Source organism: Bos mutus, chromosome 18, assembly GCF_027580195.1.
Source record: "Bos mutus isolate GX-2022 chromosome 18, NWIPB_WYAK_1.1, whole genome shotgun sequence".
NCBI classification, from domain to species: Eukaryota; Metazoa; Chordata; class Mammalia; order Artiodactyla; family Bovidae; genus Bos; species Bos mutus.
Window position 1 is genome coordinate 5,070,689 of NC_091634.1, and position 27,810 is coordinate 5,098,498.

General features: G+C 41.9%; 1 protein-coding gene across 1 annotated transcript; it reads right to left on the reverse strand.

The window, feature by feature from the left end:
• NLRP2 (NLR family pyrin domain containing 2) lies at positions 1 to 27,810 on the reverse strand. The gene is made up of 12 exons (XM_070386792.1): positions 27,598 to 27,810; positions 27,246 to 27,303; positions 18,249 to 18,293; positions 13,502 to 13,576; positions 11,754 to 13,353; positions 9,640 to 9,810; positions 8,012 to 8,176; positions 6,718 to 6,888; positions 6,206 to 6,376; positions 5,815 to 5,985; positions 4,187 to 4,357; positions 1 to 302 (listed from the first exon to the last, which is right to left on the reverse strand). The coding sequence occupies exons 1-12, from the start codon at positions 27,808 to 27,810 to the stop codon at positions 164 to 166; spliced, it is 3,150 nt and encodes a 1,049-aa protein (XP_070242893.1). The 3' UTR covers positions 1 to 163.

Below are 27,810 nucleotides of genomic sequence, written 5' to 3' on the forward strand. Positions count from 1 at the left end.
CAGGGTTAAATGATGAGTGTATGTCTTATGTAAACCAGAGGCTCAACCATGGCTAAACTAACATCTGGCTAAGCAACTAACATCACTGAGAAGGATCTTGGGAAGTTCACCATCACCTTGATGATCTAGGAATTTACTGGGGAATGAATGGCTCCAGGGGGATTCAGAAAATGAAGTCATGAGAAGAAGGTCTGTTATCTTTTGGGTCTCGATGATCACTCTCAATAGTCAGCTGTGGGTTGCTTTCCTTCATTTCTCTCAGCAGCTTCTGGATTTGAGCATCAGATTCATCTATCTTCAACCTAGGAGGTAGAATGTGGGAGAGAGAATGTTTTCTTATTGCTTTGAGGAACTTCATTCCAAATGCCCAGGTGCCTGGCAAAGCTCATGATTTAGGAATTTACAGAGCAAGGGCCATCTGCATTGGTTATTCTATGCTGCAAAGTAGAGTTCCAGATCGATTTGGTAGGGAAAAAAGATGCTACTGGGTTAACATTGGTGGTGATGGTGGTAGTAGTGTAGTCACTAAGTTATGTCTGACTCTACAGTCATGGACCACAGCCCACCAATCTCCTCCTCCTCCAATCTTCCATAGGATTTCCCAGGGGGAGAGTACTGGAGTGGGTTGCCATTTCCTTATCCAGGGCATCTTCCTGACCCAGGATCAAACCCAGGTCTCCCACACTGGCAGGCAGATTCTTTACCACTGAGCCACCAGGGAAGCCCTGGGTTAACACTGTAATGGTATAAAGGTACTACATAGCTTTGGGTGCTTGAATGATCTTGGGTGATTATCATATCATGCTTGGCACTAGAGATGGAGTTGATGAATACCTCTGTGATGTCCGTCCAAAACCTACCTATTCCATAACATTGACAACTTCTATTCGGTGAATCCAGGATGAGGCAGACACACTTGAATCAAGTCAGTGGGATTAGCTTTTTATGCTCCTTGGCTACGAGCTTCTAGATAACTGCTACCCCGTATGTGACCCGTGATAAGACCAGTCTCATTTCTTGGATTTGCCTTTTAGTAACCATATTCAGTCATGTGTATGTGGAAATGGGGAGTGGGGAAGCAGAGAGAATAATTAAATTAAAAATAAAAACAGGAGACCAAGGATATTGGCTGCCGCGTTTCTGATTGGCATTATAGTCCCAATTTTGCTGGCATATTAATCAAAATATGTTTTGATGTTTGAGTTTCACAATATGTCCATGCAACAAACCTTCAGTTATAAGATGAATAAGTTTTGGGGGTCTCATGTACAGCTTGATGACTATAGTTAATAATACTGTATTGTATATCTGATAGCTAAGTGAGTAGATCTTATGTGTTCACACCACACACACAAAGGTAACCGTGTGAGGCAATGGATGTGTTAATTACATTGACTGTGATGCTCATTCCACAATATATACATACACAAAAATATTACACTGCATACCTTAAATATATACAATTGTGTTAATTATATCTCAGTAAAGCTGACAGACCACCCCTGTCCCCAAACTCCATGTACCCCATTAACCTTAAGCTAGCTTGAGCAGAAACCTTGTCAGCAATCAATGTGTTGCTGCTGCTGCTGCTAAGTCACTTCAGTCGTGTCCGACTCTATGCGACCCCATAGACAGCAGCCCACCAGGCTCCCCCATCCCTGGGATTCTCCAGGCAAGAACACTGGAGTGGGTTGCCATTTCCTTCTCCAATGCGTGAAAGTGAAAAGTGAAAGTGAAGTCGTTCAGTCGTGTCCGACTCTTAGCGACCCCAGGGACTGTAGCCCACCAGGCTCCTCCATCCATGGGATTTTGCAGGCAAGAGTACTGGACTGGGGTGCCATAGGCAAGCTAGCTTCAAAATATTTAAAACATGACCCTTCAAGGTCAGACATAGTTGGGTCTATTCATGATTGTCAGAGGTTGGTCATACTCTTTGGTAGAAAAACAAAAAAATATTAACCTTAAAAGCTTCTGCATATCAAAGGAAACTATTAGCAAGGTGAAAAGACAGCCTTCAGAATGGGAGAAAATAATAGCAAATGAAGCAACCAACAAACAACTAATCTCAAAAATATACAAGCAACTCCTACAGCTCAACTCCAGAAAAATAAACAACCCAATCAAAAAATGGGCCAAAGAACTAAAGAGACATTTCTCCAAAGAAGACATACAGATGGCTAACAAACACATCAAAAGATGCTCAACATCACTCATTATCAGAGAAATGCAAATCAAAACCACTATGAGGTACCATTTCACACCAGTCAGAATGGCTGCGATCCAAAAAGTCTACAAATAATAAATGCTGGAGAGGGTGTGGAGAAAAAGGGAACCCTCTTACACTGTTGGTGGGAATGCAAACTAGTACAGCCACTATGGAGAACAGTGTGGAGATTCCTTCAAAAACTGGAAATAGAACTGCCTTATGATCCAGCAATCCCACTGCTGGGCATACACACTGAGGAAACCAGAAGGGAAAGAGACACGTGTACCCCAATGTTCATCGCAGCACTGTTTATAATAGCCAGGACATGGAAGCAACCTAGTTGTCCATCAGCAGATGAATGGATAAGAAAGCTGTGGTACATATACACAATGGAGTATTACTCAGCCATTAAAAAGAATACATTTGAATCAGTTCTAATGAGGTGGATGAAACTGGAGCCTATTATACAGAGTGAAGTAAGCCAGAAGGAAAAACATAAATACAGTATACTAACGCATATATATGGAATTTAGAAAGATGGTAACAATAACCCAGTGTATGAGACAGCAAAAGAGACACTGATGTATAGAACAGTCTTATGGACTCTGTGGGAGAGGGAGAGGGTGGGAAGATTTGGGAGAATGACATTGAAACATGTAAAATATCATGTAAGAAATGAGTCGCCAGTCCAGGTTCGATGCACGATACTGGATGCTTGGGGCTAGTGCACTGGGACGACCCAGAGGGATGGTATGGGGAGGGAGGAGGGAGGAGGGTTTAGGATGGGGAACGCATGTATACCTGTGGCGGATTCATTTTTATATTTGGCAAAACTAATACAATTATGTAAAGTTTAAAAATAAAATTTAAAAAAAAAAAAAAAAATTAAAAATGATTAAATCAATCAACTGCATACCTAAAAAAAAAAAAAAAAATAGTCCCATAGATGATCTGTGTGTGGTTGAAAGTGTTGAAGGAATCAGAAATGGGGTGTGAAGAACAGATCAGAAGATACAAATGTGTTACTCTAAGAACAAGGATGGTGCTAGGGAAGACGCTCGAGAGTCCCTTGGACAGCAAGGAGATCAAACAGTCAATACTAAAAGAAATCAACACTTGAGTATTCATTGTAAAGACTGATGCTGAAGCCAAAGATGCAATCTTTTGGCCACCTGATACGAAGAGTCAACTCACGGGAAAAGACCCTGATAGTGGGAAAGACTGAAGGCAAAGGAGAAGGGGGTAGCAGAGGATGAGATGGTTAGATAGCATCACTAACTCCATGGACGTGAATTTGAGCAAACTCTGGAGATGATGGAGGACAGAGGAGCCTGGTGTACTGCAGTCCATGGGGTTGCAGAGTTGGACATGACTTAGTGAATGAACAACAACAAAAGCCATTAATTGTCTAGGTTGCATTTGAGGATTTAAAAAAGCTCTCACACTCTTGGGAAGAGTTTTATGGTTCTTTGTTACCACAATAGCAAATCAACAGTAGAGCAAGAACAATATAACAATGAACAAGTAGAAGACAACCAGTTGGTGATAGCTTCTACGATCACAGATTACTTTGATTAGACAGCAAACTCACTCCAAAGAACATGCTTCTAAGTCTGGCATTGACCCATTGGACCTCTGTAACTAATACAGTCCACAAACAAACTTTCCAAAAACACCATAGAAGAGCTGTGATTCCATTCCCCTAATGAGACAATCGCTGGCCGCTGTAACTCCCCCTCAGGTAGACAAACCCTAAGTCCAGCCTCTTGGTTTCCAGGTTGAGTTTTTGTCTCCTTCGACTCATCTTCTCTGTCAAAACAATGGAAGGAACCTATGGGAAAATTATCTCATAACCAGACATCAATAAATAAATGAAAGTTGAATGTGAGGATTAAATGCCTACAACAAATTCCTGTAGTTTGTGTTCCCCCAAAACCTAGGATTGTGGAGCAAACACTCAGGGGAGTAGGAGGATCATACCTGAGTGTCTGGAGGGGACAACTTTGAAGTTTCAAGGCATCGCACAGCATATTTACTCCACTGGACCCCAAGGAATTTTGGCCCAGGTCCAGCGTGATCAGGTTCTGATTGCTTCTAAGGGCAGATGAGAGTTCTGCACAAGAGAAGGGAGTGATGGCACATCCCCACAACCTGTAGGTGAAACACACACATTCACTGATTTACTCAACCAGTGCTCGTTGATACCACCCCATATGCTAGGCACACACTTGGGTGGTAGTGGTCTTTGTGGTCAGGGTTGATTTGGGGTCTTCTGTGGTTCACTATGAATTTGGGGATTAAATTTTGTGTGTGGGTATGAAAAATCACATCCTGGTCAAATTTTTCATTTTTATTTATTCTTTAAAGATTTGCCTATTTTTGGCTGACTGGGTTTTCGTTGATGCGTGTGGGCCTTCTCCAGTTGCGATGTGTGGGGGCTACTCTCTAGTTACGGTGTTCAGGCTTCTCACTGCAGTTGTTTCTTTTGTTGGGAAGCATGGGCTCTAGGGTATGCAAACGTCAGCAGTTGCAGCTCACAGGCTCCAGAGCACAGGCTTTAGGAATTGTGGCACATGGGCTTAGTTGTCCTGTGGCATGTGGGATCTTTCTGGACCAGGGATCGAACCCGTGTCCCCTGTATTGGCAGGTGGATTCTTTACCACTGAGCCACCAGGAAAGCCCCATCCTGGTGGAATTTTTTAAATGCTCAATGAAAATTTCGGGGGAGGTCTGCTATATTGATAGTACCTTTTAGATACAGACCAAAGTTCAAAAAAAAAATCAATAACCTCAGACATGCAGATGACACCACCCTTATGGCAGAAAGTGAAGAGGAACTAAAAAGCCTCTTGATGAAAGTGAAAGTGGAGAGTGAAAAAGTTGGCTTAAAGCTCAACATTCAGAAAACTAAGATCATGGCATCTGGTCCCATCACCTCATGGGAAATAGATGGGGAAACAGTGGAAACAGTGTCAGACTTTATTTTTTTGGGTTCCAAAATCACTGCGGATGGTGACTGCAGCCATGAAATTAAAAGATGCTTACTCCTTGGAAGGAAAGTTATGACCAACCTAATAGCATATTCAAAAGCAGAGACATTACTTTGCCAACAAAGGTCCATCTAGTCAAGCCTATGGTTTTTCCTGTGGTCATGTATGGATGTGAGAGTTGGACTGTGAAGAAGGCTGAGCGCCGAAGAACTGATGCTTTTGAACTGTGGTGTTGGAGAAGACTCTTGAGAGTCCCCTGGACTGCAAGGAGATCCAACCAGTCCATTCTGAAGGAGATCAGCCCTGGGTGTTCTTTGGAAGGAATGATGCTAAAGCTGAAACTCCAGTACTTTGGCCACCTCATACCAAGAGTTGACTCATTGGAAAAGACTCTGATGCTGGGAGGTATTGGGGGCAGGAGGAGAAGGGGACGACAGAGGATGAGATGGCTGGATGGCATCACTGACTCGATGGACGTGAGCCTGGGTGAACTCCGGGAGTTGGTGGTGGACAGGGAGGCCTGGCGTGCTGCGATTCATGGGGTCGCAAAGAGTCCGACACGACTGAGCGACTGAACTGAACTGAACTGAACTGAAAGTTCACAAAACCGTAACTCACCATAGACATCTTAGTTTACACAGTGGTTTCTTCAAAGCCTCGCACAGAAACTTCAATCCAATAATTCCTATGTGATTCAGTCCCAGATCCAAGTGTGTGAGGCTTGAATTTTGCTGGAGGAGTGTCGAGAGATGAATGCAGCCATCGCTGGTTATGTTGCAACACCATAGCCTAGAAATCAGATCACATGAAGAAAAAATTTTTCTTTTCTCCCACTGATGAGACACACCAAAACCATGACCATCTATCTCAAGCCATGGCTTTTTAGATGAGTTTGAAGACATTGGAGACAGTAACTAGAAACTGCCCTACTTGAATCCAGTATGCATGTATATACATACAACACACACACACACACACACACACACACACAGAGCCAGCACAGACTTACACCAGGGTTTGCAGTTGACATTCAGGGTAAGTCAGGCCCTCACACAGCAGTTTCACCCCACGATCTCCAAGAGCATTCTTGGCCAAACACAGGTGGGTCAGCCTCTGGTTGACAATCAAAGCCGAAGACAGATCTTTGCAGTAGGCTTCTGTAAGCTGACAGTTTTCCAACCTGCAAAAGCACCACACAGATAGCAAGATGTTGAAAACATTTCCAGGACCCAACTTTTCTTGGCTGTCTTCAATGACTAGAGTCCTCGGTCACACCCCTTTTTGTTAATTCTCTGCCCTCTGTCAATGGTGTGCTAGTGATCGCGGTCATAAAGGGACAGGAATGAGAGAAGGATGAGATACATAAGCCATTTGTCTGGGGCCAAAAATGGGAGCCAGGCATCTATATCAGTGGGGTGCTCATCCTGGTCACCCAGCAATTCCAGGTGTTACCTCTTCTCTTCTCTGTGTGACCCTACATCTACCACAAAGACGCTCAGTGGAAAGAGGGGAGAGACTTACGACAACCTCTGTAGGAAGCACGTTGGATATCTCAGGGTCATGTAGAGCAACTTGGCTCCCTCATCCAGGAACTCATTTGCTGTGAGGTTCAAGCATGTGAGGGACTGATTGGTTTTGAGACAGCAGGAGAGATCAGCCCATTGCTGAGTGGTGGCAGAACAAGACACCAACCTGCAGGAGAAATGGCAACAAGTCATTCACGAAGACCAAACACTGGATACACGACTGTCTACAGTTTTGTCTCTCACTCTGTTATGTTAGGGCTTCCCAGGTGGCTCTAGTGGTAAAGAACCCACCTGCCAGTGCAGGAGACTAAGAGATGTGGGTTTGATCCCTGGGTTGGGAAGATCCCCTGGAGGTGGGCATGGCAACCCACTCCAGTATTCTTACCTGGAGAATCCCATGGACAGAATAGCCTGGTGGGATACGGTCCATGGGGTCATAAAGAGTTGGACCCAGCTGAAATGATCTAGCATGCCATTATGTTAACCCTGGATTAAATTATCTGGAGCAGAGGTTGTCCAAGTGTGATTCCTAGACCAGTTGCATTAGCACCACCTGGTAACTGTGTAGAAATGCAAATCGTCTAGAGACTCTAGATGTAGAGGCCAGTGATCTATGTTTTAAGGTACCCTGCAGTCACCTGGAAGATGTCTTTTAACAAATTCCTGGGCCATATACCCAGAATTTGATTCTGAAGATCTGGGTGAGACCCAAGAATTTGGATCTTTTTATCAAGTTCCCCAGGGATGGTGCTGCTGCTGGTGGTCTGGAGATGATACATCAAGAACTACTTATTTAGAAATCCAGCCAACCAAGTATATTGTGCAATTGTATTCTATCTGGAGATACGTATTCTATTCTTGGAGGTACACATTCTTCATCATGAGCAAATAAAACTTTATTGGAACACGATATATAGTATCATGATAAAGAATACGCATTTCCAGGAGCAGAATACAGGTAACATGTTTTTCTTTCTTTGGGGGCGGGGTGGGTCACGCTGCCTGGCATGTGGGATCTTTGTTCCCTGACTAGGGATTGAACCTGCACCCCCTGCAAGGGAAGCATGGAGTCTTAAACACTGGACCTCCAGGGGAGTCCCCTCCAGCTCATTTTCTATTCTGGGGCATGTGCTTTAAGTGGTGGTGGTTGTTGTTTAGTTATTAAGTCATTCTATCCAGTCAGAATAAGGGATTCCTGCCTCCCTCCGATTTGCACAGCATTGCCGTGTAGGTTTGTGCTAGCTCTATTCACAGGCTGAGGGTTTTCAGTGATGGTGAGGCTGATATACCTGAGATACTGCAGATTACATTTGGGGTTCCTCAAGACCTCACACAATGGGGGAAGCATGTCATTCTGGTCGTTTCCTTGAAGGGTCAGATGTGTTAAAGTCTTGTGACCACCAAAAGCCATGCAAAAGTTCCGATAAGTGTCAGCTGGGGAAATGTTTTTGAGGCTAGGGAAAAGAACAGGTGTTAGCTTGAGTTTGTATACCTACACTGCATACACATAGAATAAAGAGCTGCCATGGGCTTAAGTGTTAGAATTAATTTTTTTCATATTTTTACCTTTATTGACATACTGTTCACAGATAAAACTGTGTATATTTAAAGCATATGACTCCATGTTTTGATACACAAATACCTTGTGAAGTCACCCCTACTATCAAGCCACCACTGCACATAGATCCCCTTCCTTCTTTTCTTCTGTGGTGAGGACACTTATGATGAACTGTCTTAGCAGATTTCAAGTATTCAGAGCAGTAATGTTAGCAGTCATCACATTGGTGTCCATCAGGTCACCAGAACTTACCATCTTGCATAGCTGAAACTTTGTGCTGTTTAATGAACAGCTCATTACAATTAGAAGCTCGAGTTTCATTTTTTTTAAAGCAGGAAAGAATTTTATTTATTTATTTTTTTTAATTTTTTTTAAGAATTTCAATTATTCAATTCTTCTCACAGAAGAAAAAGATCTGAACTGTTAGTAGCTGTCATGTCATAGATGGATAGATGGATAGACAGACAGATAGATGATAGATCTTATGAAAGTATAAGCTCCAATTTCTTTGGTTGTTTCAAACTTTTTCCAAAGTGAAGTCAGTCATAAGCAGTCATTTTAGACAAAAGCTGTTCTCCTATGGCTTTTTGAGAAAGATAAGGCAGTATCTCTTTTTCTTGAAGTGTTACCAATGGATGCATTTCAACAATGCTATGTTCTTGATGACAAAATTATAATGGAGGAATCACAGTTCAGGTATTCAAAATTGGACTCAGGTGGCTACTGGGAATCTGGTCTCAGACACCTCTCTGCATCACTGAGAACTTGAACTTTCTTAAAAAGCCCAAGGACACCACCCTCCAACCCCACCCTTATGGTCTTTCCCATCTCCCCTTGTAACTATGTAAGCATTTCAAACCCCAAGCAATCCTTGCTCAAGGAGCACTCTTACTTCTTGCCAGTTCCAATTATAATTCTTGATAAACAACTCAGGTAACTGACTGTAACACTGCATTTTCTGCTTTATAAACCTCCTCAATTTTGTAGTCATGGGGAACACAGTTTAAACATTTCCTGAATCCGTGTCTCTTGGGCTGTGGTCCTAAATGACCCCAAATCAGCACCTTTTAATCTCAATCAAGTCTCCATTTCTGAAATGTTGGTTAACAGCCTGCTGAATACTTTGACTCCAAGGAATGCTCTTGGGCTTAGAATCAGGACTGCAGAGCCAATAAAACCCAAAGTGGGAAGAGCTCTTATTTCTCTGTGTCGAGAAAGAAAAATACCAAAAGAGGACTAGCTACACAAACGAACCTCAGGTCCAGGAAAACTTTAACTAAAATGCTATCCTAGGGGGACAAAATGTGAGAAGCTTGGACATGCCCTGAAGTTTTAATGCAGGGACTAGCTGCTACTTACACCACTTTCTGGAGACTAGATGCAGCAGAGGCTATTTTTTCGCAAAGAATTCTCACTGAAGAGGTACTGAGGAAGCTCTGACTGATGTCCAGAAACAGCAGACTCCTGCTTGAGTCAAACACAGAACAAAGATCCATCCAGAGAGGGAGCATGTGTTGCTCATTCTGGGACCTATGGGAAAGAGATGAAGGAGGGACTTAACAAATACTGCTGGAGAGAAAAGTGGCATTTGTCTGTCTTCGTGAATGTGTTTCAGGTTGCTCTGTGCATTATTGTTGTTTAGTTGCTTGGTTGTCTTCTACTCTTTGTGATTCTATGGACTGTAGCCTGCCTGGCTCCTCTGTCCACGGGATCTCCCAGGCAAGAATACTGGAGGGGGTTGGCATCCCCTTCTCCAGGGGATCTTCCTGACTCAGGGATCGAACCTGCATCTCCTGAACTGGCAGGTGGATTCTTTACTACTGAGCCACCTGGGAGGCCCTAATAAGAAATTATAACTGTAAAAGTTGGGTGATTTAATTATTTAGCACAAGTATCAGACAACCCAATACCTAAGACATATTACTGGAGAAAGAACTTGAACTTCTCACATGTCAACCTAATAGAGCCTTAAAATAAGTCAAAATTCTAACCATATCATTGATCAAAGATTGAGAGCAATATACATCATTGATAAACACTTAAGAGTAGGTGTACACATCAATGGAGGTTATTTGGATATTTGATGGTAAATCCATATACGTAATATTCAAGCTAATTTATAACCATATTTGCTGACCTAAGATGATGTCCATAAAATCTTGAGAAAATACAATCTTTAAGTGGTTGCATATTCATATACAAAGATTTCTCAAAGAATGGTTATTTTGTTCTGGTGACTGGTTTTTAGTGGAAGGATTTTAGCAGAGGAAAGATATAGGAGACCTGGGTTCAATCCCTGGGTCAGGAAGATCCCATGGAGTAGGAAATGGCAACCCACTTCAGTATTCTTGCCTGGGAAATCCCATGGACAGAGGAGCCTGGTGGGCTATAGTCCATGGGATCGCAAAAGAGTCAGACACAATTCAGTGACTAAACAAAGATTTAGATAAATTAGTATGCAAGCCTGTCAAAACATTTGAGTGAAAGAAGGGGAAAAATTAGAATATGAATATAAATGGATCCATAAGGTAGAGAAATGCTGATGTCAAGTTATCATGGTCCTAACACTTCCTGGAAGTAAATCAAGCTTATGACTTCACCAAGTGGTGAAGGAAAGTGGCAGAATGTTAAGGGAATATATAAAACAGACACCTCCACCAGGGGGCTAATGAGGGCATTTTATTCTAGTTCAACATATATACATGAAGATTTCAGACACAGATTTCAGATAACAACGTAGGAGGGAGGAAGAGGTGAGTTGATAAGATGAATATCAGTATGTTGACAGGTATTACACACCACCGTGAGGCAGAGATTTTAGATTGTGACCACAGGACTTTATAAGCCAATAGACTTGAGCTCTAATCCCAGCCAAATACTCTTTTCTGAAGCCAATATCTTCATCTTAACATGGAAGGTGACCTGTTTCTAGTAGGTGCCAAGTTAGAGGTATTTGGAAGCTGCACATGATCTCAGTTGATGTTATTTGTGCCTAAATTGAAAATAACAAAGATTCATAACTGGCCATCTCATTATCTAAGTCTGTCAGGTGAAGTTCCTGGGAGGAGAGTCTCCGTGATCATGGGTGAGGTGTGGTGTTCAGAAACTTGGATTCAACTCCTAACTCCATCTTTAATGCTTTTCTCGAAGTCATGCCCCAAATGGGACATATTATACATCTCCCCAAATCTACACAGCCAACCTGCAGACTGAAACAGGTGGAGACATTTTAAAAAAATGGTTTGGTTAAAGGAAAATGGAGGTGGGTCTTCAAAGAAGTTCTGGTTCCAAAGCTCCCATTTCTAATGCCATCATACCTCCTGCCTTGAATGTTAGGTTGGCAGGACACAAGGCCACAAAAGGCCACTTACTGACCTTAAGCAAGAGGGAGCAAGACACACTGGCTTTTTCCTAATGAACCATGGAATAAGCAAAAGATAGGAGAACTAGCCTGGTGAAAAATGAGTTCTCACCTTTCAACCTGAGTGCCTGATTCCAGTGCGGTATCATTATCCAGGAATATCCCCTCTTCTACCTGAAGTGAAAGTTTCTGCAAGTTTCCACAGTGCTTGAGGCAGAATGATGAGTGCACGACATCCGTTTCATTTTTCAAATGCAGGGACATCTCCTTAACATGGGCCATGGCATCTTTCACGAGCTGCTCCTCCTGAGACTCGTACAGACAGCTCAGAACCTCCTTCGTGTCCATTACGGAAAAGGATTTCTTCCCATGGGGCATCAATGTGTATTTCAGTAGCTCCCGCTTGATCTCCGTTGATACCAGACAGCCGAAAGTCGTCTCCAGCTCCATGGCCCTTCTTTCGTTGCAGAGGCCAAACAGGAAGTACCCGACGTGAGTCAGGCTGGGGTTCTTCAGCCTTTCCTCCTTGGACAGCACTTTTCCCACATTCCCAACGTGCCACTGGTGGCGGCCCAGCCCTTCCTCCTCTTGCTCTTCCAGCTCCAAGACATAGAACATGGCGGCCAGAAACTGCTGGACGCTGAGATGGATGAAAGAGTAGCAGGCCTCACCGTCTTCACTCTTCTGGAGAATATTCCCGTCCAGGAAAGGACAGAGGGCAGACGGGTCCACCCCAAGTCGCCTGAGGTCTTCCCCATCGAACACAGAGCTCCGCATCCACACGCCCTCAGCAGCCAAGAGACACAGGGGCTTGAGCGGAGCCTGGAGGCCCCGCCTGGGGCCGCCGCTGTGCAGTGGGGGGAAGCAGCTGCAGAGGAAGCGCAGGAACAGGGCCGTGGTGGTCCTGCAGGTGGCGGCGGGGTCCTCCCCCCTCTCCATCTGCTGTCTCAGGCAGGTGCAGACCATCCAGCACACGGAGGGCGCCGAGCCCAGCTGGAACAGAGCTGCGTTGTTCTTCATCAAGTCGAAGGCTCGCAGGGCCTGACTCTCCTCTTCAAAGTGTTTCAGGAAATACGCCTTCCGGTCCTCCTCCAAGAAGCCCTCCATCTCTATGAAGAGCGGCTGTTCTGTTAAGAGCCGCAGCTCCCTCAGGGCTCCCGGTCGGGTGGTGATGAGTAAGGTGGCCTTGGGTAGCATCTTTCTCTTCAGTAAACTCCCCAGGAGGACGGGCACCGGCTTCTGCTTCTTCCAGTCGCCACATATGTCGTGGATGAGCGCCCCCGAGGGGACCTTCAGCTCATCAAAACCATCGAGGATGAGCAGGACTTTCTGTGCCTGGGCCAGGATCGCCGGTATGTCCTCCTGCACATGTGGCCAGTTGGCAGATATCAGCTCTGCAAAGGTGCACGTCCGCCTGTGGTTGAGCTCCTTGCAGCTGAGGTAGAAGGCGAAGTTGAAGGTCTCTGCCAGGTTGTCCTGTGTCCAGTCCAGCATCAATTTCTTTGCCAGCGTGGTTTTCCCAACGCCAGCAGGACCGTGCAGCACCACAGTGTGTGGAAATGGCCCGGCCGGCATTTTAGGATTACAGAATGGGATCAGGGTCTCATATCTTTGGGTGACAATACAAACATCTTCACTGAGTCTGGGCCAGAAGTTCTTCCAGTGTTGACAGAACTTCTTTTTCAATATATTTCTGTATTTATCTTGTTTACCTTCAGTGATAAGAGTCAGGGGATAGAAAGATATAGTTGGTTATTCATTAGGGAGATGATGCTTTGTTTTAAGTAGGAAAGGGAAAAAGAAATGAGGTTTATAAAGAACCACCCAACACCAAACTCACTCCAGGTAGAGAGGACAGACCTGGCTTTTCTCCTTCCAAATCTTCTTTCGTTTCTTGTAGGTTTGTGACATCTTCTTCCTGTATTTGGGCCAGCTCTGCAAAATACAAATTAAAGTGAGCTTGACACAAAACCGGTGTACTTCTTCTTCTTCTTTTTCTTTCTTTTTTTTTTTTTTTTTTTTTTACCAGAAATATGGTGTTAAAGTAGACTCCAAGGAGTCCAGAATCTAAGTTTTTTGTCCACAGTGTGTGCTGGGATGTGTAAAGTTGGGTTTATAGTGATGAAGATAGCAAGTGAGTCCCTAAACCAAGTTGCATGCCTCTACTCTGTGGAACCATAACAAGAAATGCTGCCTCTATCACAACTCAATGTGGTTTATTGAAATTATTTGTCTATCTTTTCCAAAGGATTAGAAGAAGTGCCCATAAAACAGGTAATGGATCTTCCCCATAATAGTCTCAAGTCATTTTAGGAGCTCAGTATTAAAGTACAGGCAACTTGTAAGTATGCACCCAAGATAAATGGGCATATGTCTATGCAAAGACTTGCACCCTCTATACTAAGAGTGTGCATGGCAGCGTTATTCAAGACAGTCAATAAATAGATATGATTCAAACTTCCCTTCCCTGATAAATGAGCAACCTAAACATTTTATATCCACTCAATAGAATATTACTCAGCAACAAAAAGGAATGGATCAGTGACACATGTAACAACATGGATGAACCTCAAAAGCATTTTTTTTTGAAAGTTGCTCAGTTGTGTTTAACTCTTTGTGACCCCCATGGACTATACAGTCCATGGAATTCTCCAGGCCAGAATACTGGAGTGGGTTGCCATGCCCTTGTCCCAGGGATCTTCCCAACCTAGGGATTGAACCCAGGTCTCCCGCATTGCAGGCAGATTATTTACCAACTGAGCCACAAGAGAAGCCCAAGAATACTGGAGTGGGTAGCCTATCCCTTCTTCAGCAGATCTTTCCAACCTAGGAATTGAACTGGGGTCTCCTGTGTTGCAGGTGGATTCTTTACCAACTGAGCTATCAGGGAAGCCCCCCAAACCTCAAAAATGTTATTGTAAGTAAAAAAAAAAAAACAGACACAAAAGACCACACATATTCAGAAATGGAGAATATAGAGAGACAAAAAAATTAATGGCTGCCTGGACTTGGGGGATAGAGACCAGGGAACAGTTACATATGGACAAGAAGGATCTTTCTGGAGGTGGTGGAAAGATTGTAAAATTGAATAGTGGTGATTTTTGTACAACTCAGTAAATTGACTAAAAGTTATTAACAGGTACATTTAAAATGAATGAAATTTATGATACATAAATTATACTTCAACAGAGCTGTTGAAGCAGACTTGAGAGTGAGACTAATGTTAAACTGGCCTCCACATTGGTTGAGGCAAATCAGCTACTTACAATAGGTCTCAATTTTCTAATCTGTGAGTTGATACTATCAAAGTTGTCTGAACAATTGGCAAAATCTTAAGAAAATTCTATACGACATACTCCTGATTTTCCATGAACTGAATTCTGGCTTTCCCAAATGTTTATTTCCCTCTTTATTCTTACATAATAGGAATAAGACAGGGAGGAAGGCATTCTCCATAAGACAACTGGGGACAATGAATCAGTTCAGTCCAGTCACTCAGTCGTGTCCGACTCTTTGCAACTCCATGGACTGCAGCATGCCAGGCTTCCCTGTCCATCACCAACTCCCAGAGCCTATTCAAACTCATGTCCATTGAGTCGGTGATGGGATCCAGCCATCTCATTCTGTCGTCCTCTTCTCCTGCCTTCAATCTGCCTTCCAGCATCAGGGTCTTTTCAAATGAGTCAGTTCTTCACACCAGGTGGCCAAAGGATGGAAGTTTCAGCTTCAGGATCAGTCCTTCCAATGAATATTCAGGACTGATCTCCTTTAGGATGGACTGGTTGGATCTCCTTGCAGTCCAAGGGGCTCTCAAGAATCTTCTCCAACACCACAGCTCAAAAGCATCAATTCTTTGGTGCTCAGCCTTCTTTATAGTCCAGCTCATACATGACTACTGGAAGAACCATATCTTTGAATAGATGGACTTTTGTTGGCAAAGTAATGTCTCCGCTTTTTAATATGCTGTCTAGGTTGACTATGAACATGTCTAGGGGACTATGAATATTGGTGAAATAAAGTTAGAGAGAGATGAGGTTCCCCCAAAGAGTGAGAGAGGACAGCCAGGAAGGGTCCACTTCATTTAGTTTACTCCAATACTGGATGTCCTAAGATCAACCTGGCTCTTCGTCTTCCTCTTCTCCTACATGCTGCTGGGTTTGTTCCTGGGTTTTCATATTTTGTTATCCCTGAAGAAAAGGGAGGGTGTTATGGTCTTGCCACTATGCCAGTATTGAAGCTTCTGTTTATAAGAGAGTGGAATTTCAAGAAGTTTCAAGTTCAACAATTGGGTCTCAATGTCTAAGCCCAGATTACATGAAAAGGGTATTATTGAGGTTCTGGAGATAAAATTAAAGTGTCAGGCCATGATCTCAGTGCCATTCTGACAACTGAATTCCTGTGCAGCTAAGAAATGGGCACATACAGACAATGGCTCTTTCCGAGGGGCATCAAAAAGTCTTCAAGACAAATTCCCTAGTTTCTTACAAGGTATGTAAAGTTACATAGTCATAGGATGCAACCTTGGAACAGGGAGAAGTCATACAGGAGAAGAAATACTTCAAGTGCAACATGGATAATGAAGAGGTGAGGGAGTTCCCTGGTGGTCCAGTGGTTGGGATTCTGAGCTTTAGTGCTGAGGACCTGAATTCAATCCCTGGTCAGGATGCTAGGACCTCAAAGGCAAAACAAAAGAAGAGGTTAATGTGTGGAACTTGTGAAAAGGTATCCAGGAGGCAACAGGATATGAGTATCTGAAGTTCAGGGAAATGCTGAAGATGTCACCTGGAGAGTCCTTGGCATATAAATAGCCAGTAAGACTCCATGTGAGCCTTCCAGGATAAGTATACATAGTGAAAAATGGCCAACCAACCATTCATTTTGAAAATTAAACAGGAGAGCAGGGGATCTGGGGAAAAAATGTTTGTATACAGGTGATGTCATGTTGCCAAGAGTTAAGTTTTCTTTAAGGATTTTTTTTTTTGATGTGGACCACTTTTATGAAGTCTTTAATAATTTATTACAATATTGCTTCTGTGTTTTTTTTTTTTTTTTTGCCATTAAGGTACATGGGGATCAAACCTGCATCTCCTGCCTTAAGGTGAAGTCTTAACCACTTAACCATCAGGGAAGTCCCCAAGAGAAAGATTTTTAGACAAGGAACTCTCTGATGCTAGTTTAGTTAGAACATTAAATTAAATATCAACTTTGAGGCTGGTACTATTCCTTAAAGCATTGCCACATGTCAACTCCAACAGATCATTAGCTTATGTTTGAATTTAGATCATAACTGTAGGACATTTAACATATTTATGTATCAGTAGAAGCAGTTAGATTTTTGGTAGGGGAATTATGTATGAATGGCTGTCTTCACTTTTCAAACCAGCCCCCAGTCTACAATTTTCTTGAACCCAAGTTATTTTTAAAGATACTGGGGATGTCAAGAGAAGATAATGTTGAAAATCACAAATTCAAAAATCATTTTTGGCCGGGATTAGCAAACATTTTTTTTAAAATCCTCTCTGCAAAGGAGCAGATAATGAAGATTTTCTGTTTTATGCCCAATATAGTTTGTTGCAATTACTCATCTCTGCCCTTGTGGGGCAGAAGCAGTCATAGGTAATATAATATATAAGCAAATGACTATGCTGTGTACAAATAAGTTTATTTATATTAACATGTAGTTAAATTTGAATTTCACATGATTTTCATAGACCATAAAATATTTCTTTTTTTAAAAATATAATTTATTGGCTGTATTGGATCTTGGGGTTTCCCTTATAGCTCAGTTAGTAAAGAATCCACCTGCACTGCAGGAGACCCAGGTTCGATTCCTGGGTCAGAAAGATCCCCTGGAGAAGGGATTGGCTACCCACTCCAGTATTCTAGCCTGGAGAGTTCCATGGACTGTATAGTCCATGGGGTCCCAAAGAGTTGGACATGACTGAGTGACTTTCAACTGGGTCTTAGTTGTGACATGTGGGATCTAGTTCCCAGCCCAGGGATTGAACCCTAGACCCCTGCATTGAGATCATGGAATCTTAGCTACTCAAAAACCAAGCAAGTCCCTGTAAAATATTCTTTTGATCTTCCCAGCCACTTAAAAATGCAAATACCATTCTTAGCTTGTGAAGAAGTGAAGTAAAGTCGCTCAGTTGTGTTCGACTCCTTGTGACCCCATGGACTATAGCCTACAAGGCTCCTCTGTTCACAGAATTTTCCAGGCAAGAGTACTGGAGTGGGTTGCCATTTCCTTCTCCAGGGGATCTTCCCGACCCAGGGATTGAAGGATCTACAAAAGCTGATGCTTTGGAAGCCATGGTTTGCCAACCCTGGCTTTAGGAGACTAAAGTAAAATTCAGCCTATTCAGATTCCAAGAGGAAGTTCACTCTCTCTCATGTTTGCATGCATTTACTGATTTCTGGCATAAACATTGCCTCATTGTACCTTTCAGTGTCTTACTGTTGCCCACCTGGATGACAGGAGAGGTGAGGTCTTCTATTTCTTTGCATTCCTACTGCTCAGCATGATGTATTTTCTAATTAAAACAATCCTGAATTCTAAAATCTCACTTTTAGATAAAGTGAGATTGTGAATGAGGTGACTTACCTAACGACGGAGGCTTATTTTCCTGAAGTGACTTCAAAGCTGTTTCTGAAAAAAAAAAAAAAAAGGAAGAAATTAACATTTTTCAGAGCCCAGACCCTGGTAGTTGTACAGCCCTCTGAGTTTACTCAAGTGATTTTAAAATTTGCACCCTCCAGATGGCTTTAGGCACTAAAACCATCACCTGTCCATTGAAGAGGTAACAGTAGGCTAAAAACTGAAGCTGGGACCTCCCTGGTGGTTCAGTGGTTAAGAGTCCATGTTTCTAATGCAGGGGGTGAGGGTTTGATTCCTGGCAGGGGAACTAAGATCCTACATGCTATGTGGTGTGGCCAAAAAATAAAGATAAAATAAAATTTACAAAAAGCTAAAAACTGAATTTAAATTGGCAACTAAAGAAAATGCACTTTCTCCCCCACAAATTCATCAAAAGATCATCTGAATGCTGAGCAACTTCCAGAAAGCAACTTCTGAATGCTGACAGAGGACACCAGGTACCCAGAAAGGCAGCCCATTCTCTTTGAAAGGAGGTAGGACAAAATAGAAAAGTCAAAAAGAGACAAAAGAGTTAGGGATGGAGACTCGTCCTGGGGAGGGAGTTGTGAAGGAGGAGAAGTTTATAAACAGCAGGAAACCCTCTCATCAGCGGGTCTGTGGGGAGTTTTGGAGTCTCCAACCTAATCAGAGGACAACATAACCAGAAGAAGAAGAAGAAAAAAAAAACCCCACAGAATCTGTGCCTAACTGCAACTCCCAGTGGAGAAGTAGCCCAGACACTCTTGTCTGCCACCAGCGAGCAGGGGCTGGACAGGGAGATGTGGGCTGCATGCTTAGGGTAAGGACCAGGCCTGAATGCCCTGAGGACAATCTGAGGGAGCTGATGCTTTTCAACTGTGGTAATGGAGAAGACTCTTGAGAGTCCCTTGGACTTCAAGGAGATCCAACAAGTCCTTCCTAGAGGAAATCAGTCCTGGGTGTTCATTGGAAGGACTGATGCTGAAGGTGAACTCCAGTACTTTGGCCACCTGATATGAAGAACTGACTCATTGGAAAAGACCCTGATGCTGGGAAAGAATGAAGGGAGGAGGAGAAGGGGACGACAGAGGATGAGATGACTGGATGGCATCACTGACTCAATGGACATGAGTTTGAGTCAACTCTGGGAGTTGGTGATGGACAGGGAGGCCTGGCATGCTGCAGTCCATGGGGTCGCAAAGAGTCGGACATGACTGAGCGACTGAACTGAACTGAATTGACTGAACCTCTACTCTAGATTTTTAATCTTTGCTTTTTGGTATTTGCTGTCAATTTTGTACCTTTAAGAATCTAATCTTCAATATCCATTTTCACTTAGGGGTGTGATTACTAGCTTGATTGCTCTCTCCTCTTTTGACTCTCCCTTTTCTCCCTCAGGTCACATCTATCTCCTCTCTCCCCCTTCTCTACTTAACTCTGAATCTCTCTGGGTGTTCCAGGCTGCAAAGAGCACATAGGGAATTGATTACTGGCTAGACTGCTCTCTCCCCTTTTGACTCCCCCTCTTCTTCTCCTGGTCACCTCTATCTCCCTCCTCCCTCTTCTTTTCTCCATGTAACTCTGTGAACCTCTCTGGGTCTCCCTCACTGTGGAGAATTTTTTCACCATTAACCTAGATGTTTTATCATCTGTGCTGTATGGATGGAGAAGTCTAGAGGCTACTGTAAGAATAAGACTGAAAACCAGAGGCTTAAATCCAAAATTTGAGAACACCATATAACTCCTGATTCCAGGGAACGTTAATAGACAAGAGCTCATTCAAAAGCCTCCATACCTACACTGAAACAAAGCTCCACCCAAGAGCCAACAAGTTCCAGAGCAAGACATACCAGACTAATTCTCAAGCAATGCAGGAACACAGCGCTGAGCATTTAAATACATGCTGCCTAAAGCCATGCTAAGCCCATAGACACCCCAAAACTCACTACTGAACACTTCATTGCACTCCAGAGAGAAGAGATCCAGCTCCAACCACCAGAACACAGATGCAAGCTCCTCTAACCAGGAAACCTTGACAAGCCACTAGTCCAACCCCACCGACAGGGAGCAAGCTCCACAATAAAGAGGAACCACAAACTTCCAGCCTAAAGAGAGGCCATCCCAAACACAGCAATCTAAACAAAATGAAAAGGCAGAAAAATATTCAGCAGGTAAAGGAACATGATAAATGCCCACCAAACCAAACCAAAGAGGAGGAGATAGGTAGTCTACCTGAAAAAGAATTCAGAATAATGATAGTAAAGATGATCCAAAATCTTGAAAACAAAATGGAGTTACAGATAAATAGATTAGAGACAAGGATTGAGAAGATGCAAGAAATGTTTACAAGGACCTAGAAGAAATAAAAAAGAGTCAATCAATAATGAATACTGCAAGAACTGAGATCAAAAACACTCTGGAGGGAACCAACAGTAGAATAACTGAGGCAGAAGATAGGATAAGTGAGGTGGAAGAGAGAATTGTGGAAATAAGTGAAGCAGAGAGGAAAAAATGAAAAAGAATTAAAAGAAATGAGGACAACCTCGGAGACCTCCTGGACGATGTTAAATGCCTCAACATTTGAATCATAGGAGTCCCAGAAGAAGAAGACAAAAAGAAAGGTCATGAGAAAATACTCGAGGAGATAATAGTTGATAACTTCCATAAAATGGGGAAGGAAATAGCCACCAAAGTCCAAGAAACCCAGAGAGTCCTAAACAGGGTAAACCCAAGGTGAAACACCACAAGACACATATTAATCAAATTAACAGAGATTAAACACTAAGAGCAAATATTAAAAGCAGCAAGGGAAAAGCAACAAATAACACATAAGGGGATCCCCATAAGGATAACAGCTTATCTTTCAATAGAAACTCTTCAGGCCAGAAGAAAATGGCAGGACATACTTAAAGTGATGAAAGAGAAAAACCTACAGCCCAGATTACTATACCCAGCAAGGATCTCATTCAAATATGAAGGAGAAATCAACAGCTTTACAGACAAGCAAAAGCTGAGAGAATTCAGCACCACCAAAACAGGTCTTCAACAAATGCTAAAGGATCTTCTCTAGACAGGAAACACAGAAAAGGTGTACAAACTTGAATTCAAAAGAACAAAGTAAATGGAAATGGGATCATAATTATCAATAATTAACTTACATGTAAATGGGGGTTGAATGCTCCAACCAAAAGACAAAGACTGGCTGAATGGATACAAAAACAAGACCCCTATATATGCTGTCTACAAGGGACCCACCTCAAACCAAGGGACACATAAAGACATAAAGTGAAGGGCTGGAAAAAGATATTTCATGCAAATGGAGACCAAAAGAAAGCAGGAGTAGCAATACTAATATCAGATAAAATAGACTTTGCAATAAAGGCTGTGAAAACAAAGAAGGACACTACATATTGATCAAAGGATGAATCCAAGAAGATATAAAAATTATAAATACATATGCACCCAACATAGAGGCACCACAATACGTAAGGCAAATGTTGACAAGTGTGAAGGTGGAAATTAAAAGTAACACAATAAAAGTGGTAGCCTTTAATACCCCACTCACACCTATGGATAGATCTACCAAACAGAAAATTAGCAAGGAAAAGCAAACTTTAAATGATACAATGGACCAGTTAGACCTAATTGATATCTATAGGACATTTCACCCCAAAACAATGAATTTCACTTTTTCTCAAGTGCACACGGAACACTCTCCAGGATAGATCACATCCTGGGCCATAAATCTAGCCTTGGTAAATTTTAAAAAACTGAAATCATTTCAAGCATCTTTTCTGATCACAGTGTGGTAGGATTAGATGTAACTACAGGAAAAAAACTATTAAAAATGCAAACATATGAAGGCTAAACAACACACTGCTGAATAACCAACAAATCACAGAAGAAATAAAAAATGAAATAAAAATATGCATAGAAACAAATGAAAATGAAAACACAACAACCCCAAACCTATGGGTTTCAGTAAAAGCAGTGCTAAGGGGATGGTTCATAGCAATACAAGTTTACCTCAAGAAACAAGAGAAAAATCAAATAAATAACCTAACTTTACATCCACAGCAACTAGAAAAAGAAGAAATGAAGAGTCCCAGGGTTAGTAGAAGGAAATAAATCATAAAAATCAGAGCAGAAATAAATGAAAAAGAAACAAAGGAGACTATAGCAAAACCCAACAAAACTAAAAGCTGGTTCTTTGAGAATATAAATAAAATAGACAAACCATTAGCCAGACTCATCAAGGAAAAAAAGGAGAAGAATCAAATCAACAAAGTTAGAAATGAATAAATCACAACAGACAACACAGAAATACAAAGGATCATAAGAGACTACTATCAATAACTATATGACAATAAAATGGACAACTTGGAAGAAATGGACTAATTCTTAGAAAAGTATAACTTTCCAAAACTGAACCAGGAAGAAATAGAAAATCTTAACAGACCCATCACAAGCACAGAAATTGAAACTGTAATAAAAAATCTTTCAACAAACAAAAGCCCAGGACCAGATGGCTTCACAGCTGAATTCTACAAAAAATTTAGAGAAGAGCTAACACCTTTCCTACTTAAACTCTTCCAGAAAATTGTAGAGGAAGGTAAACTACCAAACTCATTCTATGAGGCCACCATCACCCTAATACCAAAACCAGACAAAAATGCCACCAAAAAAGAAAACTACAGGCCATTATTACTGATGAGCATAGATGCAAAAATCCTCAACAAAATCCTAGCAAACAGAATCCAAGAAGATATTAAAAAGATCATACATTATGACCAAGTGGGCTTTATCCCAGGGATGCAAGGATTCTTCAATATTTGCAAATCAATCAATGTGATACACCACATTAACAAATTGAAAGATAAAAACGTATGACTATCTCAATAGCTTCAGAGAAAACCTTTGACAAAGTTCAGCATCCATTTATGACAAAAACCCTCCAGAAAGCAGGCACAGAAAGAACATACCTCAACATAATAAAAGCCATATATGATAAACCTACAGCAAACATTATCCTCAATGGTGAAAATTGAAAGCATTTCCCCTAAAAGTCAGGAATAAGACAAGGGTCCTCACTCTCACCACCTCTATTCAACATAGTTTTGGAAATTTTAGCCCCAGCAATCAGAGGAGAAAAAGAAATAAAAGGAATCCAGATTGGAAAAGAAGAAGTAAAACTCTCACTGTTTGCAGACATGATCCTCTACACAGAAAACCCTAAAGACACCAGCAGAAAATTACTAGAGGTAATCAATGAATATAGTAAAGTTGCAGGATATAAAATTAACACACAGAAATCCCTTGCATTCCTATACACTAACAATGAGAAAACAGAAGAAAAATTAAGGAAACAATTCCATTCACCTTTGAGATGAAAAGAATAACATACTTAGGAACAAATCTACCTAAAAAACTAAAGACCTATATATAGAAAAGTATAAAACATTGATGAAAGAAATCAATGACACAAATAGATGGAGAAATATACTATGTTCATGGATTGGAAGAATCAGTATAGTGAAAATAAGTATACTACCCAAAGCAACCTATAGATTCAATGCAATCCCTGTCAAGCTACCAATGGTATTTTTCAGAGAACTAGAACAAATATTTTCACAATTTGTATGGAAACACTGCTGCTGCTAAGTCACTTCAGTCGTGTCCGACTCTGTGCGACCCCATAGACGGCAGCCCACCAAGCTTCCCCATTCCTGGGATTCTCCAGGCAAGAACAGAGTGGGTTGCCATTTCCTTCTCCAATGCATGAAAGTGAAAAGTGAAAGTGAAGTCGCTTAGTTGTGTCCAACTTTTAGCGACCTCATGGACTGCAGCCTACCAGGCTCCTCCATCCATGGGATTTTCCAGGCAAGAGTACTGGAGTGGAGTGCCATCACCTTCTCCAGTATGGAAATACAAAAAACCTCAAATAGCCAAAGCAATCTTGAGAAAGAAGAATGGAACTGGAGGAATCAACCTGCCTGACTTCAGACTATACTACAAAGCTACAGTCATTAAGACAGTATGGTCCTGGCACAAAGACAGAAATATACATCAATGGAACAAAATAGAAAGCGCAGAGATAAATCCACATACCTATGCACACCTTATCTTTGACAAAGGAGGCAAGAATATACAATGGAGAAAAGACAATCTCTTTAACAAGTGGTGCTGGGAAAACTGGTCAACCGCCTGTAAAAGAATGAAACTAGAACACTTTTTAACACCATACACAAAAATAAACTCAAAATTGATTAAAGATCTAAATGTAAGACAAGAAACTATAAAGCTCCTAGAGGAAAACATAGGCAAAACACTCTCTGACATAAATCACAGCAGGATCCTCTATGACCCACCTCCCAGAGTAATGGAAATAAAAGCAAAGATAAACAAATGGGACCTAAATAAACCTAAAAGCTTTTGCACAACGAAGGAAACCATAAGCAAGATGAAAAAACAGCATTCAGAATGGGAGAAAAGAATAGCAAACAGTGCGCTAGCCCCAAGCATCCAGTATCGTGCATCGAACCTGGACTGGCAACTCGTTTCTTACATGATATTTTACATGTTTCAATGCCATTCTCCCAAATCTTCCCACCCTCTCCCTCTCCCACATAGTCCATAAGACTGTTATATACATCAGTGTCTCTTTTGCTGTCTCGTACACCAGGTTATTGTTACCATCTTTCTAAATTCCATATATATGCGTTAGTATACTGTATTTATGTTTTTCCTTCTGGTTTACTTCACTCTGTATAATAGGCTCCAGTTTCATCCACCTCATTAGAACACATGTATACCTGTGGCGGATTCATTTTGATATTTGGCAAAACTAATACCATTATGTAAAGTTTAAAAAAAATAAAATAAAATAAAGTGCACTTTAAAGCTAAAAAAAAAAAAGAATAGCAAACAAAGCAACTGACAAAGAATTAATCTCAAAAATATACAAGCAGCTCCTGCAGCTCAATTCCAGAAAAATAAACGACCCAATCAAAAAATGGGCCAAAGATGTAAACAGACATTTCTCCAAAGAAGACATATAGATAGTTAACAAACACATGAAAAGATGCTCAACATTACTCATTATCAGAGAAACTGCAAGTCAAAACCACAATGAGGTGCCATCTCATGCCGGTCAGAAAGGCTGCTGTCAAAAGTCTACAAACAATAAATGCTGGAGAGGGTGCGGACAAAGGAACCAGCCCTCTTACATCGTTGGTGGGAATGCAAACTAGTTCAGCCACTATGGAGAACAGTGTGGAGATTCCTTAAAAAACTGCAACTAGAACTGCCATATGACCCAGCAATCCCACTGCTGGGCATACACACCAAGGAAACCAGAATTGAAAGAGATGTGTACCCCAATGTTCATCGCAGCACTGTTTACAATAGCCAGGACATGGAAGCAACCTGGATGTCCATTGGCAGTTGAATGGATAAGAAAGCTGTGGTACACATACACAATGGAATATTACTCAACTATTAAAAAGAACACCTGTGAATCAATTCTAATGAGGTGGATGAAACTTGAGCCTATTATACAGAGTGAAGTAAGTCAGAAAGTAAAGCACCAATACAGTATATTAACACATATATATGGGGTTTAGAAAGATAGTAATGATGACCCTACATGTGAGACAGCAAAAGAGACACAGATATAAAGAACAGACTTTTGGACTCTGTGGGAGAAGGCCAGGGTGGGATGGTTTGAGAGAATAGCATTGAAACATGTATATTACTGTATGTGAAATAGATCACCAGTCCAAGTTCGATGCATGAAACAGAGCACTCAAAGCTGGTGCACTGGGACAGGCCTGAGGGGAGAGGGGTTCAGGATGGGGGGACACATGTACACCCATGGCTGATTCATGTCAATATATGACAAAAACCACCACAATATTGTAAAGTAATTAGCTTCCAATTAAAATAAACAAATTGATTTTAAAAATGATAGGATAATAAGAAGAGATATGTTAAATGCTCTTGCTGAGGGTGGGGAGAGAGAGAATGTTTATAGTCATATTATATGGGGGAGGGAAACATAGTGAGACTTGAAGACAAAATAGAGGGTTTATAACCCTAACCTTCACATTTTTCTCCTATATTTTTTACACAGAGGCAACTGTTTTATGAGTAATTGGAGTAAGAAATGGCAACCCAGTCCATGGAAAATCCCATGGACAGAGGAGCCTGGTAGACTACAGTCCATAGGGTCACAAAGAGTTGGACACAACCGAGAGACTGAGCCTGCACGCATATAGTATTTTTACTTTTTTCTTTGAGTTCTTTGAATTTCACTTCTCTTCATGTTTTTATTTTATTTTACTTTTTAATATACATAATACTGTGTACATTTAAAAATATACATAATATTATGAATGTTTTATGGAGAGGGAAATGGCAACCCACTCCAGTATTCTTGCCTGGAAAATCCTGTGGACAGAGGAAACTGGTGGGCTGCTGTCCGTGGGGTCACACAGAGTCGGACACGACTGAAGCAACTTAGCATGCATGCATGCGTTGGAGAAGGAAATGGCAACCCACTCCAGTATTCTTTCCTGAAGAATCCCAGGGACAAAGGAGCCTGGTGGGCTGCCGTCTATGGGGTTGCACAGAGTCGCACATGACTGAAGCGACTTTGCAGCAGCAGCAGCATGAGTGTTTTAAACAGAGGGTTGATAAGATCTTGGAGGACATATGAAAGAGTGAAAAAATGAATCTACTCCAGAAACAGTCTTGAACAGGAGAAGAGTTGTTTAATGAAGTGGCCAGGGTAGGTATACAATATTTGGAGTAAAAACAGCTAGAATACAAGAATCTTGGAAGACACCACCAGACTTGACCAAGGTCTAACACTTGTGTTCAGGTCAGCTAGCCTCTCCATGGAGCAATATCATTTTTGTGTTTCTAAAACCACAGAGACTATTACTCCTCCCTCCCAGGATGCAGTGTGGGCTTGTTTCTGCTTACCCCGGAGTTCATCCTTTGCTCTCTCAGACAGATCCATTCGGTTCATCTCATCAGAGACCTGGATGCATAATGGAGGAAGGAGAGGGTGGGACGAATTGAGACAGTAGTGTGGAAATATATATACTACTACATATGTAAGGTGGATAGCCAGTGGGAATTTGCTATGTGATGCAGGCAGCTCAACGTGGTGCTCTGTGATGACCTAGAGGGGTGGGATGGAGTGGGAGGTGGGAGGGAGGTTCAAGAGGAAGGGGACATATGTATACCTATGGCTGATTTATGTTGATGTATGGCAGAAACCATCACAGTAGGTCAAGTAGTCACCCTCTAATTAAAAAAAAATAAAAAAGACCTGGATGGTCACCATCTCTACCCAGTAGCTGGGGCAGCGGGCAGTGAGTAGCTGCTTCCTGCTGGCCTCCTCCACCTCTGTCTGCAGGAGGTGCTGTAACTCCTCTTTCAGGGAATGGTCCCTCAGAAGAGATTTGAATTTGCTCAGCTTATCCTGGCCGAGCTCCTCTAATAGAGGCTGCAGATGGAAACCCAGCTCGGCAGAAGACGCCAT